Source organism: Hylaeus volcanicus, chromosome 7 (genome assembly GCF_026283585.1).
Source record: "Hylaeus volcanicus isolate JK05 chromosome 7, UHH_iyHylVolc1.0_haploid, whole genome shotgun sequence".
Taxonomy (NCBI): Eukaryota; Metazoa; Arthropoda; class Insecta; order Hymenoptera; family Colletidae; genus Hylaeus; species Hylaeus volcanicus.
In genome coordinates this window covers 20,116,119-20,133,584 of record NC_071982.1, presented here as the reverse complement: position 1 = coordinate 20,133,584, position 17,466 = coordinate 20,116,119, and the positions used below count along the sequence as shown (strand labels likewise).

At 40.4% G+C, this 17,466-nt stretch overlaps 1 protein-coding gene across 1 annotated transcript; it reads right to left on the bottom strand.

Annotated features, from left to right (window-relative positions):
- Nucleotides 1–10,346: 10,346 nt before the first annotated feature.
- Nucleotides 10,347–17,410, bottom strand: LOC128879325 (protein kinase C). Its single transcript, XM_054128376.1, has 9 exons — nt 15,137–17,410; nt 14,544–14,604; nt 14,253–14,478; nt 13,396–13,427; nt 12,709–12,776; nt 12,470–12,611; nt 11,815–12,381; nt 11,140–11,735; nt 10,347–11,057 (listed from the first exon to the last, which is right to left on the bottom strand). The coding sequence occupies exons 1-9, from the start codon at nt 15,464–15,466 to the stop codon at nt 10,893–10,895; spliced, it is 2,187 nt and encodes a 728-aa protein (XP_053984351.1). The 5' UTR covers nt 15,467–17,410; the 3' UTR covers nt 10,347–10,892.
- Between the last annotated feature and the right edge of the window lie 56 nt (nt 17,411–17,466).

The following is a 17,466-nucleotide window of genomic DNA, read 5'->3' as shown; positions in this document are numbered from 1 at the left end:
AATTGTTTTATTTGACAATGTTCACGCGTTACTACAGTCTCGTTCTTAATCGTTAGTTCTTTGGCGATTGAAAACTTGTTCTATTTCACTGGGACACTTTCGTATGGCCATTTTATATGCACTTGAATGCGTAATAAAACGAATAGCGAATTCCTTTGTAAGTGAATTACTCGAAAGTACCTGGAGTTGATTACCTACAGGCGTAAACATGCTCGGAGTGTAAAGGGTTAACTGTACTGCACTTCTGTGCGAAATACTCGTCCGCATTAGAGGTTATCTTGGTGAATAAGGAACGTACAGTGAGTCCTAAAAGTAATTTGTCACAATGTTATAGAATAAATATAGAAACAAGAAGTTATTAGAGCTTTTGGAAGTTATCTCAAAGTAAACAAACACCCGAGCGGTCGTTTGAAAATTATTCCTTATATTTCAATAATTCGATCCGTTACTTAACACACATCGAAAGAAACACCGAGCGCAAAGGGCTTGCTTAATATACTAGCCTCGTGTAGGACTCACTGTTTTCCATAGAACACCGAAAGCGTTTTTGATACAAAGCGTTGGTAATGTATTTTCCAACCATTTGCACGAAATTAACGACTCGATCAACTCCGCCAACGAAACATCCACACACGTACACGCACACGCACGCGTGAACGAATTCCTTTTCGTTCTCTTGCACGTGTTTATAATATTTCTTTATCCACAGACACACGTCACGGACATCCCCTCAACGTACGATAATACCTGTGCGAGAGGAATCCATCCGGCGATAACTTTCTCTGACACTTTACCAACCGTAAAGTGTTCATTCGTACCAATCGTTATTACAAGCACATCGAATACTTTGAAATTGGCACGATACGCAGGGTGTCGTCGAACAAATTCCTCTCACGCGGGAACTACCGATATATTAAAATACCGCGTGGAAATATTTTAATACATTAAAATCGCGTGTATTTAAATGCCGGTCGATGAACGTGTTCTTTACAGTTTTGTCCCACTTCCCTGATTTCACTCGCGAAAAATACAAATAGGAATGATCTTCGAACGAAACGGAACAAAAGTCGAGAGAATCGGCGTGGCAGCTTATGCAAGCATAAATAAAAATACGTTTCATGATCGTTAGAATTCACAATATTCGCGCAACGAATCATAGCCACGGTATAATGAATCGATTATACAGCCTCGATTGCGTTATCCGTTCATCGAATCGAAAAACTCGCTATCACCCATGACGAAAGAAAAAAGAAAAGAACGAAATTAAGGAAAGGGTCAACCGAGAGGAATTACGATGTTTTTAATTACTACGGTAACACGATCGAAATCGAGCTGACTTGATCACGCTCATCAGGAACGATGATTTTTACACACAAAATCACCACTCCCCAAAGCAATTAGCTTAACAAGCAGCCGATGTATCGAAATCAATATATTACCGAGTTAAGAAAAAAAAAACACCTCGCGTGCAATTTTTTCGTTACGAATTCAGGATTCGAGCTCGAAGCATCGACAGGGTTATATCGCTATTCAACACCAGATAATAACGCTTCCGTAAACTATTATTAAGACTTGCTACAATTAACGGTATCTATATATAAATACAATCGAGAAATAAATAATGCACATTTGTAACTTTCGCTAATACGTTATTTGTCGCGTACGAGCAGAGGTCATTTATTTTTTTTTTCTAGAACAGATAAACGTGTATTATCATACATATATACGATAATACATACACGCACGACATATATATGACATATACATATATACACATATATACGATGATACATACACATATGACATATATATATCGTAGCTGTGCGCACTTGCGCCGCGAGTGGACGAAATATTCATAACTTCAAGTTCGGGATTTTGCTAACAGTTTTCTAGTAACTTTCTTAGGGAGTTGGATCTCGTTCTACAGTCTGCATGATTTCAAAGAAGAACAATTTGTTCCTGCAATGGTTATGCCTCTGGCCGTACGCTTCTCTATCACATTTATAAATTAGACTTCGGACTTCATAGATCGGCAACAATCACTGGTAAATCGTTAACACGGAAATAGGCTTTAATTAAACGTCAGGTAGAGTCGGCATAATCAACAACGGAATACAGATCTCGCTGGAAAGAAACTGCGATTGGACGTGTTGTCATCGGTTTCGAATACGGATGACTTATATCGGTTCGCTGGTTTGATACAGTTCTCGCGTCGATCGCTGGTTTAGCAAAATAATTAACAAACAATTTACTCCCGGAGCACCGACGTTGATATATAGGTTACAAAGAAAAGACGACACCTTGCGTACTAATACGCAACTTCGTGTCTCGATCGATCAGAAATGGAGAAACGATACATGTATAGTACATCGAACAGCGTCGTCGTAAGAATGGAACATCGAATATAATGCGTGATCGGTTCGCAAGGTGCTAATTGTAACGAGTTAATTAAATAGACTTCGTTCCTATTTTCGCTTCTACGTGAACATCCATTAAACTGTCTCGACAACGCTATCGTGAAACGTAAATGAAAACAGTAGGCGTGATAGTTACGGAGGGGTTTGCGAAGTACGCTATGCGACGATTACGATTCTAGCATTCCAACTGATTAACGCGACAAAATTAACGCTTTGGCCTGTAACGAGGTTCTCGGGCCTCGTGTTGCGTTTAGGTAACATACGATATCCGACGAACGGCCGGGTTGGGTTGAATGCATGTAAAAAAATAATTGTTTGTTCCCTAAAATTACGCTTGAACAGCGCGCAAGCACGATTTCTCAATGTACGGGTCATTGAAAGCACGATTAACACCGAGACGAAGTCTTCAATTCAGAGCGAACGTACACCTAACGGATAGGTTAATTGTTTGCTATGGAATAAACGATTGAAAAATGGTTACAAACTGGGAGTTGTTTATATCAAAATACTTGCACTTTTACTTTCAATGAGACATACATTTACGAATACAAGACACTGTGCGAGGGGAAGCGTTCGATTTCTTTTTTTAAATTCTCTACGTATAGAAAGATCGTGGATGAGGTCGAAAAGCAGCCTCTGCCTGTACCTCGCCTTTGCGCTAATTGCTTACTCTTTTATACGACTATGTGCACGACAAAGACATTCAATAATAATAATAATATAAAATTCTCTTCAAATAAAGAAGAATCGTAAAAAATTCCCCAAATGCTTGTTTGTGCGGTATTTATCAAAATATGAACGAAGCAGCGAAGTAGCGTTAATTGTACGCGAGTGCCTCGCATAATGTTCGATAAAATCGAGACGAAACGATTCGATATGCGAGGCATGGATAGAGAATTCTTCGATGAAAACTATTTCTTCTCGCACAATGTTTTCGCAACTTTGCGTTTCCACGTTATGTGCGTATGCGTACCGTTGCATACGTATAATACACTGAACGTATAGATATACAGCGAGCCGAGAAAATGTTTGTACGGTCAGTTTTCGCGAGATGACGTGCTCGCAAAGAAAACTGGACGCGCAAATACTTTTTCAACTGTCTGTAAATAAAATTCGGAAGAAACTCAGGCGAACAGTTTGCAGAAACAGCATCGAGGAAACGGACCGTGTCGCGGAGGAGAATCTAAGGGACGTGAGATTTCTATAAAGGAAGGATTCCTAATTCCGAGACGACGAAAAATACACGCATAGAGCCCTCGCGAAATTTCTACTAACGATAACGACAATAATACGGTGTGTAACATATAATACGCCACGCTACGAAATTTAACGACACGTCGAGATACAATTAACACAGCAATCTCGCTACTCTTTCATCGGAATCTCGGCTTCTCGCGTTCTCTTATATATCCATCGTTTTTCGTTAAACATCTCTCTCTGTTCGCTCTCAATCTTACGGACGGCTGCTCTCGTCGAAAGGTATATTAATTACGCTTCCTTTGAAAAAGCACGCGAAAAATCAGTTTTCAGCCAAACGCCGGGGACTCGTGCGGGCTACCCCGGTCACAAGTTAACCTAAAAAGAGTCTCGACAACCCGTGTTACGCGTTTTCTTTTTTCTTTTTTCGCGCAAGCAGTGTCGAGTAATACTTGAAACCGTTGCACCTCTTTTCGCGTCAACTACGATAAACTTGGCTTTTACTCGATAACTCTGAATAGTATTTCGTTTCTATGCGTGTGTGCGTGTATTAAACATTTAAAAAATGAGTCCTCCCTGCTGTATAAATTATATTCGAAATCAATTTTTATACGAATTATTACAAATTATATTATCGTGATCGATAAATACGACAATTGCGAAAAGAGGAGCTGGTGATCGATCGCGATTTCGACGGTTCTCTTCGGGCATTTGTTGCCTTGTTTGAAGAACGCCTAACTCAACACTGCGCGCAAGCATATTAGCGCGATATACAGGGTGTCCTAAAAATGTTGGAAGTCGTTGAAAGGGGTGATTCGGGAGGTGATTTGAAACAACTTTTTCCTTAGCGAAAATGTTGTCCGAGGCTTCGTTGAGGAGATATTAACGAAAAGCACTGACCAATCGGAGCGCGAGTATGCCGATGGAGCGCTCCGCGGTAGCGTATGAGCGCGGCCGCCTGGCGCGTAGCCACGCCTACTGGTGGCGCTCCAAGGGTATCCGCGCGCTCTGATTGGTCGGGGTTTTCTGTTAATATCTCCTTAACGAAGCTTCGGACAACATTTTCGCTAAGGAAAAAGTTCTTTCAAATCACCTCCCGAACCACTATTTTCAAGGACTTCCAACACTTTGTTGGACACCCTGTACAGAGTTTCGTTTGTCGGTTTTCCTTCCTCTGACTCTTTCTCTCTTCCTCTCTATATATATTTTTGTTCTTTTTTGTACGGCTATCCCAGTATCGTTCAGACCCAGGATAAAATGTGTTCATAGTGTTCGTTCGTTTTCAGCGACGTTGGTCCCTTTTCTATCTCGCTTGTGATTTTATACTGTTGCGTACGGGAAGAAAAAAGCAAACCAAGATCGTTGAAATGGAAAGAAAACTGACGGATTTTAACACAGGTCTGAAGAAACTTAAAGAGAACGCGTACGTCTAATATATATATATATTATATATAATATATATATATATATATATTTTTTTTAAGTTTATCTCATTTCGCTTATATATATTTATAAATATATACATTTCTATCCTTTTTGTTTGTCATGTTTATACATATATATCATTTTTATAAATTATACTCTAAAAAGGAAAGGTACCACCGTCGTAAGTCACGTGCGACTCTACTTAAAACTCTATATTGCAACAATATTAATTCTCTTTCTTCATTTTAATTATATATATACATATAATATATAATATACATTACGTATGCGTATCATATATCATATATCATATATATATACGTATATAACTTTATGTAGCATTTAATACGTTATTTACGTACGTAAACTGACGCGTCGTCGAAACCATTGCGTTCCTTGCCCGACCATCGTTAACCTCGAATACGCACCGATATGATAACGCGTTTCCCGCGCATTCCAAAGCACAGAGGTCACGTGACATCCAAGTGTACGCGAATCAGCGCGCGCGCGCGATGCCCAAAAGCCAGCCAATGAAACGACACGCGACTTCATCGCCACGCCCTATCAACGCGACTGACTAGCGAATACAAAAATCTCAAGGCGAAAATTGATAACGGGTGAGGGTGGGTGAGGGGAGGGGAAGAGGTATCGGGCGCATGACAAGAGCACTATCGTCCTTAACATTATTTTAGTTCTATCGCGCTACCGTAAAACTTCGCTAAACATATGTACGCGTTATATATATATATATATATAATATATTTTAGCTTTTCATTATTGTTTTCCATGGAATAAACGACGATAGTTCTCTTCGTGACTCGAGAAATGTAAGCATGACGTAAGTAAGAATATAAAAATAAAAAGATAAATAGAGAAAGTTTTTGTTCCGATCGCGACCGTTGCTGCGACAAGAAAAACAAGACGAGAAAAGGATTCGGTTAAAGCAACCTTGTGAAATGGATCGAGCTTAAAGAAAACTAAAAAATATACATATACTATATATATAATATGTAACATCTGCTATTAGCTAATGGATTTTAATACACCGAGTATTGACGCGGTTTGGTCGCGCACGATTTCCAGAATACTCGTACGAAATTGGAAACAAGATCTCGGAGAAACTAGGCGAATACTGTGAAACGAAACGGCGTACGTTTCTTAAAAAAAAAAAAAAGAAGATATTCCGTTTTTGTCAGCTCGATGATCGTTGTCGTAGCAAGAATAATATCGACCGATTACGCTCCTACGACAATAGTAATCGTTTCGTTAAAAGCACGTTCTCGTTCGTCGAAAAATAGGACGCGATTCGATCGTCGATTATCGGTAGAGATAACCCGTTCAAGCGCAATAATTTCTTCCGTGCAATATCGACGGATTGTATTTCGTGGCATTTTTACTGGCACAATTGAAACGGACAAATTAATTGCTTACTTTCTTATTCGTCTGCTTATTACTTTCTACGTAATCGTAATAACCGAAAGAAACCACTGGATGTTCAATTTAACCCTTTGTCGACGGACAACATCGAAGACTTTTTCGCACGCTAGAAGCCCATAGGTGTTTACCGCACGCGGTCGACCGATCGACTGACGATGAGCGTCTGTGACAATCAAAGGGTTAACCGTGCTCGTCGTATCGATGTGTTCAGGACGGCAATCGTTACGTTCTCTCTCATCTCCGGTACGCATCACTTTCGCAACGAGTATCGAGAATCGTCTGACAAAAACGGATTTTACAACCGAACAAGATATCGCGCGTTACTATTACCGACGAAATGGTGGTGCACGAAATTCCTCCGACTCGCACCGTGGTACTAAACGAAACTTCGCCCTTACATCTAGCGACGAATCGAGTGCTTGATCTTACTTTTTTTTCTTTTTTTTTTCTTCTTCTTTAAACGTACGGGATAATTGTTACACGGTAATCCTAGACACAATGATAGGTACACGGCATCAGCAGTAATTTCCTGTCGAAATAACGCACGTAACCGTCTGTGTGTGTTTTGTTTTTTATTAAGCGTAGGCCGGACTAACTCGTCTCTCTTGAATTTAAACATTACCTTCGCGGCTCGAAACATCGAACCAGGGCCGTGACAAGACGGACGAGAAGGGGATACTTGTATAACTTGTTTGTGAAATAATATTGCTAAGAAAACGTGATTAAACGGGAAGTCTGTCCATGTCGGGCTTTCTTTCAGAAAGGCGAGACGAACATCTTTTTACCGCGACGCGAAACGATACATTTTTCTGTAACGGTGTATTCCATCGTTACCCTGGACGTTAAAAGTTTCTAGACACGGCCCTGCATCGAACTAAGGCCCGTTTCCCTCGGTATAATCTCCATTCTGACTAGATTTACGATAAGTGCACCAACGCAGACGAACGAATCGAGTGCTGACCCTGATCGATCGGGACGATTTCGATTCTCCTAAAACAGTAGCGTGAACCGTAATCGTTAAATATTGCGATTGGTACGATTGATCGTTACGAAAAAGATTACCAACGACGAGGATACAGCACTCTGAATTTCAGTACACGGAGAATGACATTCGACGCGGTTCTCGACACGTGTATATCGATGCTATCGGTCGGTAATTATTGCTATACAAGCAAAAGCTGTAAAAAGGTACGATGATCAGCTACATTTACATGCGAACGAGCATTGCTTCTCGCCAATGATTGCGAAATCAGCATCGTACGTGTACAAAGCCGGATTAAGATTGCATAGATCTCTCGTACAGATTTCGTATAGTATACGCGTATACTTTGATTCGACATTCGGAAACGAAGTACCTATTTCGTTTAACTCTGAGGGCCCTCCGTGGAACGTAGGTCCCTGAAGCTCGCGTCTTAATCCGACCCTGTACATCTACGTAAACAATTTATACTACTACGGAAATTAATTCTCCTTGTACTGACGATATTCATTCCACGGATCGTTAATTTCTAACACTGGAACATCGAGTTGTTCGTCTCGATTGTCTCGATGCTGTCACTCCCGTGTTTCGAGTCCTGCACAGGCTCGAAGCACGCAGAGGGGCAGACACGAACGTATCCTATTAGCAATTTCTCATTTTTTTTTTTTCTTCCTCTTTTTTCTTAAACGTTCGTTTAAACGGGCCTAATATCTATGGAGGACATAAAAATGTGTACGAGTACGACACGGCGACAATGATCACGACATCGACATACGCGTTCCGTAGCCGCGATTAACCGCTCGAATACAACCAGGGGCTGACAAGTGTTTGTCGTCCAGTGGTTGATCGCCCGACGGACACGCGTTAAAATATTTTTTTCTGTTTTCTTCGCGCTACTACGCACGGCTCTTCCCGCTGTTTCTTCTCTTTCTCGATTTACGATTACTAAACGTTATTATTACTACTCGTTACTCGCTATTATTACTAGAATCGGCTAAATCATTTCCGTTTAGAACTATCAACGACGAATTCAAGTTTACACCAAGGATCGAAACCGGGGCCGAAGTTTCGTGATTCATTCACTATATCCAGCCGCGATTCGTGTTGCGAAGCTCTCTATATGGAGAGAGAGAGAGAGAGAAAAAAAAAAAAAGAAAACTGAATTGAAATCTTTGGTGCAAACTTCACGGCACAAATAACGACGAAATAACGTGCCTTAACTTACGTATAGAGTATTTTGTTTCTCTTATTCGCTTTTGCTCGCGCTCCACGAAACCTCGAGAAGATTTTTTACGTTCTCGAATAAATCTCTCTTTATCACCCACCCTAGTTAACATTTTTTTAATCCGTCCATAAGATAAACCGTTCGCTGATTTACGTTTTTTTTCTTTTTCTTGTTTTTTTTTTGTTTTTTTTTTTTTACGTACTTCAGGTGCTTCTTTACGTTGCGGATAAGGCTCGACTATTTACCACTTAATACTATATAGAGCTTTCAGCTTTTACTAACTTTAAGTACACGAGGTTGATGCTTCAAGCCTTAAAGACACCTAACTAGAGACAACACGTACGAAGATTTTTGAATGTGCATCGATATTCGCTAGGTGGACTTTTTGTTTTTGTTTTTTTTTTTTTTTTTTTTTTTAAATTCGCTTAACGATTAAGATGTTCAACAATCGCGTGTTCAACACGCATATGTCATTCGTGGTTAATATTTGCATCGATCAAAAGACCCGCGGACACGGGCGAGTATTTCACGCGATCAACGTGTTCGATCGTCTCGAAGTGTTCTTAATCGCGTGCCCCGTTTGTCCGCAACGTTTTTAGGCGTACTGTTTTAATAAGTTATGCTTATACGCGTACACACACGTATGTATTCTTTTACGTAACTTTGACGGCGACCACCAGTGGACCCCGTCGCGTCTATGATCACTTAAAATTCTATTTTAAGTATGAAACACCATGACCACAAGGTCAGATCGTATCCTGCTCGATCTTCGTCGTGCGAACATGGTTGCTCTTTCTTTCGCTTTTTTCCCTTTTTTTTTTTTTTTTAATTTAATTTAAATCCTATCGGAGAAGCGCTGCGAGATGCTCCTCTGAATAAAGCTCGACGAAAAGTTTAGACTGTTCGAAAACGCCGGATCTCGTTCGAACAGAAACACAACTTCCCGATTCTCTATGGATAAACTATACTATATGCACAAGTTTTACACAGACTCGACAATTTGCAATCGTGCCGGCTGGTGATTTGTCAAAACTTAAGCCCAGCTTACGTTCAGTCTTGATCACTAGTGACTCGACACTACGCTAAAGACCTAAAACACGATTTACTTTTCAAGCAATATCGGAATCGATCATTCCTTTCGTCGTAATCAAAAATAATCCTTATAATATGCATCGAAACTATCGCGTAAGTACGTGAGCGCTAATGAAAAAAAAAAAAAAAAAAAATGCACAAGTGCCAAGTCTTTCTACACGATTTTTAACCGTGAGTCTGTAAATCAGAAAAGATTTTTTTCCCGCGTATTTTATAAGAAACCGAATCACCGGTGATAATAAAAAAAGAAATAATAGTTAAATCGATATCAATGTTCTTTTCACCTTTCAGACTCAAAGCTGATCCTGTGCGAACTTGTTTCTTTTTCACTGGTATAAAACACTCTGCGTCGAGGAAAATCCTCTAAAAGCGCTCTGAGAGGAAACGAAATACACGGTTAAGAAGTCACTGAAAAATTCTTACCGATTCAAATCCTTCGTCTTCCCCTAATACTTCTGTAGAGTTTCTAACAATATTATATATATTTTTTAAGAATATCAATTCAACAGAAAATAACAGATCGCCCAGCGATCTTTTGCGCTCTCCATCAAAAATGACTTTCTTTGCTCATTTCTTTTCTTTTCTTTTTTTTTTTTGTACTAATTTCCTTAATCAGAGTACTCGATTTCCAAAGTACGTTTGCTCTCTAATGACCACAAATTGAATCTCTCGTTGGCGTTTCCTCTCGATAACGCTGGTATCTGGCTTTCCATGAAAATGAAAAGATAACAGCGACTTCGCCAAACCTTAAAGACACAATTAGATTCGAATGCGTTTTTCTACTTGTGCCAAATTAACGTCACGTTTGCTCTTTAACGATCGATATCTCTGCGAAAAAACTGCCAGTTCATATACGGAACGGACACCGAAGACCTTAAACCGTAGTTTCCAAATTTTTCGATGATCTCCACCCACTGTTTTTTCTTGCAGCTTGAGCGTTGCTTCCAATAACACAGAAAATGATTCTTCGGCGAAGACGAAATACAAAGGAGACCCCGAGCAGCTTCAAAACGCCGATGTTCAGCTTTGCAGATTGACATCGTCGCCAATTTCGTTAAGCAAGAAGCGTTAAGTTGATATTAACATTGTATCCTCTTTTTCGTTCACTGGTTCGTGTTCCTTACTGTACTCCAAACCTAGCTGGATTGAAGTCTTTGTTGACGAAAGAAAAGCCATGGAACTCCTCTTGATTGATGCAGTTTACTTCGTCCGGATCCTCCGGTGTCAATACCGGATCCTCTTTCGTGAATTCCGCGTCGAAGTTCAACGTATCTTTTTCGCTTTTCTAAACAATGCGATACGATCGTCGTTTAGTAATACTTAATCAACAGGTAAAATAATACATCGAGTCGATTAAATGAACTTACAATTTTTGGTCTGATCGGTGGTTTCACTTTACGAGCTTCGAGCGCATCCCAATCGATCCTTTGAAAAAATGGATGAGTTTTTATGGCGTCCTCGCGGCCATTAGCTGCAACGCAACCTAACCTATCGGCGGGATTTTTCGTCATGAATCCTATTAAAATCGATACTGCTTCTTCCGAGATCCATTTCGGATAAACTACATCGTCCCGTAAGATGGACTCGAATAGATCGTCTTCGTTGTCCGCTTCGAATGGTGGCTGACCGACCATCATTTCGTACATTAAAACGCCAAGTGCCCACCAATCGACGCTGGCGCCATACTGTAATTCCTGAAGGATCTCAGGTGCTATATAATCCGGAGTACCGCAGAATGTTGTCGTGGTTGTTTTCCCTTCGACAATGCCCTCCTTGCACATCCCGAAATCGGCTAATTTACAGTGACCCTCTTGGTCGAGTAATATATTGTCTAATTTAAGATCTCGATAAATAACGTGATGTTTATGGAGAAATTGAAGCGCGAGTGTAACTTCTGCTGCGTAAAAGCGTGCTCTCGCTTCGTCAAATTTTCGTGCTTTCTGAATATGAAACATTAGATCGCCTGAAATAAAGAAAAATAATATTGCTTCAGTTTTTAAAGCTATATATTACAATAAAACGTTGGTATAAATAATTCTTACCTCCGTTTACGAACTCCATAACAAAAAACAATCGATCGTTTGTCTGGAAACAACTATGTATAGCAGTGAGAAAAGGATGTTTCGCTGCCAGTGTTAAAATACGTTTTTCCGTCATCGTGCAATCCACATCGTCATCTTGTATGATTACATCCTTTCTCAAGATTTTCACGGCGTAAACCTCGTCAGGATTCGTTTTTCGTTCTACTAACATCACTTTTCCAAAACTACCTTTACCGAGAACTTTGATGAAATTGAAGTCTTCGATACCAAGCTTTCTAACTTGGTTCTCACTAGCAGGTACTGTATTTTCAGTAGCGATAACCGGCGCGTCCTCTGTTTTTTGAACTGGTTGCATATTATCCGTCGGTAAGGTGTCCGTAACGGTTACGGTTGGAGGTGTCTGACCAGACTGATAAGTTGTTGTTCTATAATTAATCTTTGGAGTTTTTATTTGCTTATCCGGCGATATATTCATTGTACTTAAGATTTCAGCCATAGCTTTTGTGTCTATCCCACAATTATTGGCTACATTCTTCTGGCACCTTTTGTGGACATTTATATTACAAGCTGTATAAAAACAAAAATAAATTCAAGCGTCGTACATTTAATCATATTTTTGGATACGGAGAATTTGCATTACGTTGTATAAATTTACCTTCGCATTGTAAGCCTTGTCTGAATAAACCGTACAAAAGCGATCCACAGTGATCACAAAATGTAAATCTTTTGTAATTGTGTACAGCGAAACGATGCGGCATGTCTATGCTGAAGCGCGGACTTTCCGTATCATGAGTCGACTGGAATTAAATATCGACAGATGAATTGAAAATTAAACAAAAATTCAATTTTAATGGCGAACAATAAAACTGAATAAATGCATCGTATCGTGGTTACCTCTTTCATGCCTGGGCATTTTGTAATAACCAGCTTGTGACATCTCTTGTGAACCACACATGTGCAAACTGAAACACAATAATGTCTCATTTAATATTAACACACTTTTATTTGGACAACTATGAGCATAGCATGACCGAAGCTGGTTGCATGCGTGATTAGACGCATTGATTCGATATGACAAGCATAAATTAAACTTGGTGGATGTTGTGATAGTCTTGCCATAGGACCAGTATAAGCTTGAACATTAAAGACAGAATATGACCTCTAAGGATGTGATAAAATGAAACCATTAGAACCTCCTTGCGATTTATTACATTGTACTTAAAGACATGCAATGAAAGGTTTCCCCGCGTATTACCATGTTAATGTACGCTCCGAAACAAAATTAGAGAATAACGATTTAAAGTAAGAATTTAACTGATGCATTATAACCATATAATTCGTCAATTATTGTTACAGAAAGCACAGTATCGAGTATCGCGCCATGGACCAAATGAAATGTTAAGAAATTCAATTTTTCGAACTCAACTATAAAAGTTCCGATTCTCCAAAATGACTTAATTCTTTGTAATGAACTATATACACATACGCACACACACCTAAATAAACATATGTTCGTACAAAGATAGAGCAAGCAAATATATAATTATAATATCTGTTAATAACGTGTATGTGTCTTCTCACCTTGACACTGATAGCCCTGCTTGCCCAAGCCCCTGAAATACAACAGACAAAACACATCACATCATCTCCTTGTATACCCTCACAAAACACATACGTATGCCTTCTTGGACCATAAACCATAATTAGATGTTTATGCTAGCCTTTTGAGAAAGATTAGAATAACGATGATCACTCTATATGTATGCTCGTTTTACGTTTCCGTCTTACGTTTATAAAAATATTGTAGTACTACTACGAACTCTCTTGTACAAAATATTGCAACACCCTGTTAATATGAAAATAATTTCACTAAAAAGTGCATGCAGCTGATTTCTGGTTGAATCGTCCCCGAAACGGTACGCAAAGTACCAAGTACTCCTTACTCTGCCGCGATGAGATAAAAAAAGGAAAGAATACTCGAAGATGATGGAAAATTGATGTACCTAAATGCATTTGTTAAATTTTCATGTCCGTGCTCCAAATGTCGTGATACGCTAGTAGTGTAGTCGATAATTATTTGTTACACATTTATCGAAATATCGACGTAACGAAAATACGTACTTAAAAGAACGTTCGAAATATAAACTATAAGAAACCAAATACCCAACATGCAACTTCAACACTTTCAAAATTAATCCAATATTCCCAAATCCCACATTAATTTGGTGTGTCCGTATTTATTAAACTTTATCGCAAATAATTGCGAATACAGGATGATATGCTATTTCTGTTTCGAAACATGCACACCAAATTAAGTGGACAGAGTTGTAAATCATGAAATGAATTAAATTAGTAAATGTCTTGAATCAGAGTTAGAATATGCTCGTGATATAGACCCTAAGCGAGTGTAGTCAATAACGTTTGCGTAAAAGACGTACCATATAAATTCACGGCAGTGGGAACAGAAAGTCGGTTGCCTCAGAAAAGTAGCCATAAATTTGTGACCGTTTGCTTGATGAACTCTACGTCGCATAGCACCCCGTCGCCGATTGAAACCCTGTCGTTCTTTGAACTCCCTCCTGGGTTCTCGACCAGCAGTGATGCTTCCACCACCTCTGCTTCCGATGCCTTCTCCATTGCCCGCACCGCAACCCCGTTGTTGATCTACAAAAGTTTATTATGAAAATATGATCTAAATGTATTTGATTTATTTCTGAAAGATGTCTTACCTTGGTCATTCCATTTCAGATCAATCCTAACCCTTAGTTTTCCTTGAGGCTCCAGGTCCACCTGAAACAAATTTCATTTTATGTTGTGATTTTATTGTACATATCGACATCATTATAAACTGAAACTGATAGATGAAATATAGAAATATTTTTAAATTCCTTTACTTGTTTAAAATTTTCACAGTCTTGCACCATTTTAAAGGAACTTGTGTTTCACTGCTAACTATTTCAAGTGTCTGTAACACCTATCGCGTTTTCCTTTAACTTGGTTCTTATTGACACAATCTTATCACTACCTTGAATTCCTCTACGATATCGTAATAGAAATGCACACAAACACAGATTATGTGTCATTTCGCTATTGCACACAGCAACAGCAAACATAATAGCATCGCTGCTAAACAAAATTAGACTGATCAATTGACCGAAAAGAACTCGAAGGACTTTATGGAAAAGTGTACAGGCATAACACAGAAAGGGAAATAACGAAAACAATAATGCATTACTAAACGCGGTAATTCAAAAATATATTGTTAGCGATAGAAAGTTAAAGGAGAAATGTAACGAGAAATATGTGACGTCGTAAAACGAACCCAGAAGTCTGCAGTTTTGTCGTTTCTGCTGACGAGCTCCTCGAAAGGGATACTGCAATTGGCGACGAAATAATCCGGTGGCAATGCCGCGTCGTGAAAAACTGTAAGCCCGAGCATGACTGCATCCTGGACGTCATGGGTGAATGATTCGTTCCACACTGGATCGAAGGTTTTCGGCTTGGTGGACGAACGATTCAGATGATTCTCGTCGACGTCCAGCTGAACGTAAGGGTCGAGTATAGGTTCGTCCTGCCAGAACTTGCGCTGCTTGTCTGTCGCCCTTAGTCCGACTGCCTCGCATATTTCGATCTTCACCGTCCCCGTGAACATCGTGAACAGGACACGGACGAGCCAGTCGACGGGCTGTCACGCCTGTCGACGAGCTGACACTTCAGATCGTACGAGCAGGTTATTCAGAAATTAGTCAACTACTCGGTCAACCAGATCGAACCATCGCCGCGGTGCCCAACGAGTTCTGGTCGGAGGAGGTTGTCGTACGATTCGCGACGCGTCTATCGAGGATAGACCTCTCGAAAAATATTTCACCAACAGTTTTTCGCCACGGTAAATAACGACCTTCCGTCGGAAAATGTGTGGCGCACCGCTTCGAATATATCCCGTCCCCGACGAGCCTTCGGCTCTATTTTCCTTCTCGCTCCTTCACGCGCGCACGCACACTGTTCCCCCCCCGTGTCGCTCTCCCTTCCAACTTGCTCCGTCTCCTTCTCCGCCACCCTTTCCCTTTCCCTTCGGCGCCGCCAGTACCGCGCGTAGTGACGTAACTAGCAATTCCGCGGCCTCGCGTTCAAATTTATGGCGCGGTCCTTTCGGAAACGGATATCCTACAAGAAATATTTTACTCGAAACATTTTGTTTATATTAATTATTGACAAAACATGAACGATGCTAAACGAAAATAACACGGCATCATGTTTATATCTTGTAAAAAGAACGAACCAACGTGTCTCGCGATACGCGTTAAATTTAACGAAACATTTCTAGCAAGATAGACACAGGAGTTTCTCGTGTTCGTTACCGTTCGAAGAAAATATACTCACGTAGAAAACGCGTGTTTAATGTACAAAAAGAGCGGACGTCGATCGATAAAGTTACGTTTGATTTTTTGTTAAATAAATTCGGGGGACCCGTTGACTTGGAAATCGTGTTTCGATATGCGCTGCACCAGCCTGTAGTTACGCCACTGATCGTGCAGTTATAAACACTCGGCTCGGTCCGCGTTTACGCATAACAGACACGGAAACTGAAGCCGAATTCGCGACGACAGCAACAGCAGCCTGTCATCGAAATCGAGACGGAGAATTGGACACGGGACCAGCGAACGTGAGACGATGTTGCTTGTTGCGAGCCCCGTTCGCGAGCGCGAAGCCTGTTTTTGTATTTCCAATCTCCTGAGAGCCATTAAACTCCACTGTCTCTCTTTCTTTGGTTTCCTTGTCCTTCGGTGTTTCCCCGTGTCCTTTTTTTTTTTTTATTATTATTATTATCCTCGTCGCGTCGTCGAACGATTACGTCACGAGTTAAAACACCCCGAGAGAATCTTGTCTTGCGATTACGAGGACGACATATCACGATAAGCACTCGTTTACCGTCCCTTGACAGCCCCCACCGACCCGAACCGCTCGATTGGTCACTCCGTGCTTCGTCTAAAGGGCGATTCGATCTCGGCCTCGGACGCCATTCGGAGGATCTCGTGAGTTTCCGTCGAAAGCTCAGGCTACGTTTCCACTAGTGTCCGATGGAGTTTAATCGAAGTAACGATTACGATTAAAACGGATAATCGTTGCTCGCTCGAGACGATTTACGATTGAATTAATCACGAGTCGCTCGCGACGATTAAATCGATCATTTCTCGGATGTTCCATTATCTGTATCGAAGTGGGAACTCTCAGGTTGATCCAACTTTTGGTTCGTTAATCGTTAGCCGCCCGAGAAGACGTAAATGTCGAGAATATATATTAACGTATTTGTCGGTTCCAGTAACTTTTCGGAAAATAAAGGCCCCTCGGAGACCAGATCCGTCACTGGTTATGCGCGTTTACGCGAAGAGCTTGCGGAACAAGTGGAAACAGAATGATGCGTAGCCATCCTATTGGAGGAGGTTCGGCTAAAAAAAGAGCACTTCTACTTACGGCACTGGCGTTCAGCGAATGCTGAAAGGTCGAGAACTATTCGATCCTTGAATAATTCTGTTCGTGAAAAATGTATTGCGGAGGGATAATTGAATTGACGATATTTATTTATTCGTACCCGTTTGAGAGTAGTTTCATTCGGCGACGAACTGGGGATCCGGATTTAGGGTAATAGGTCTC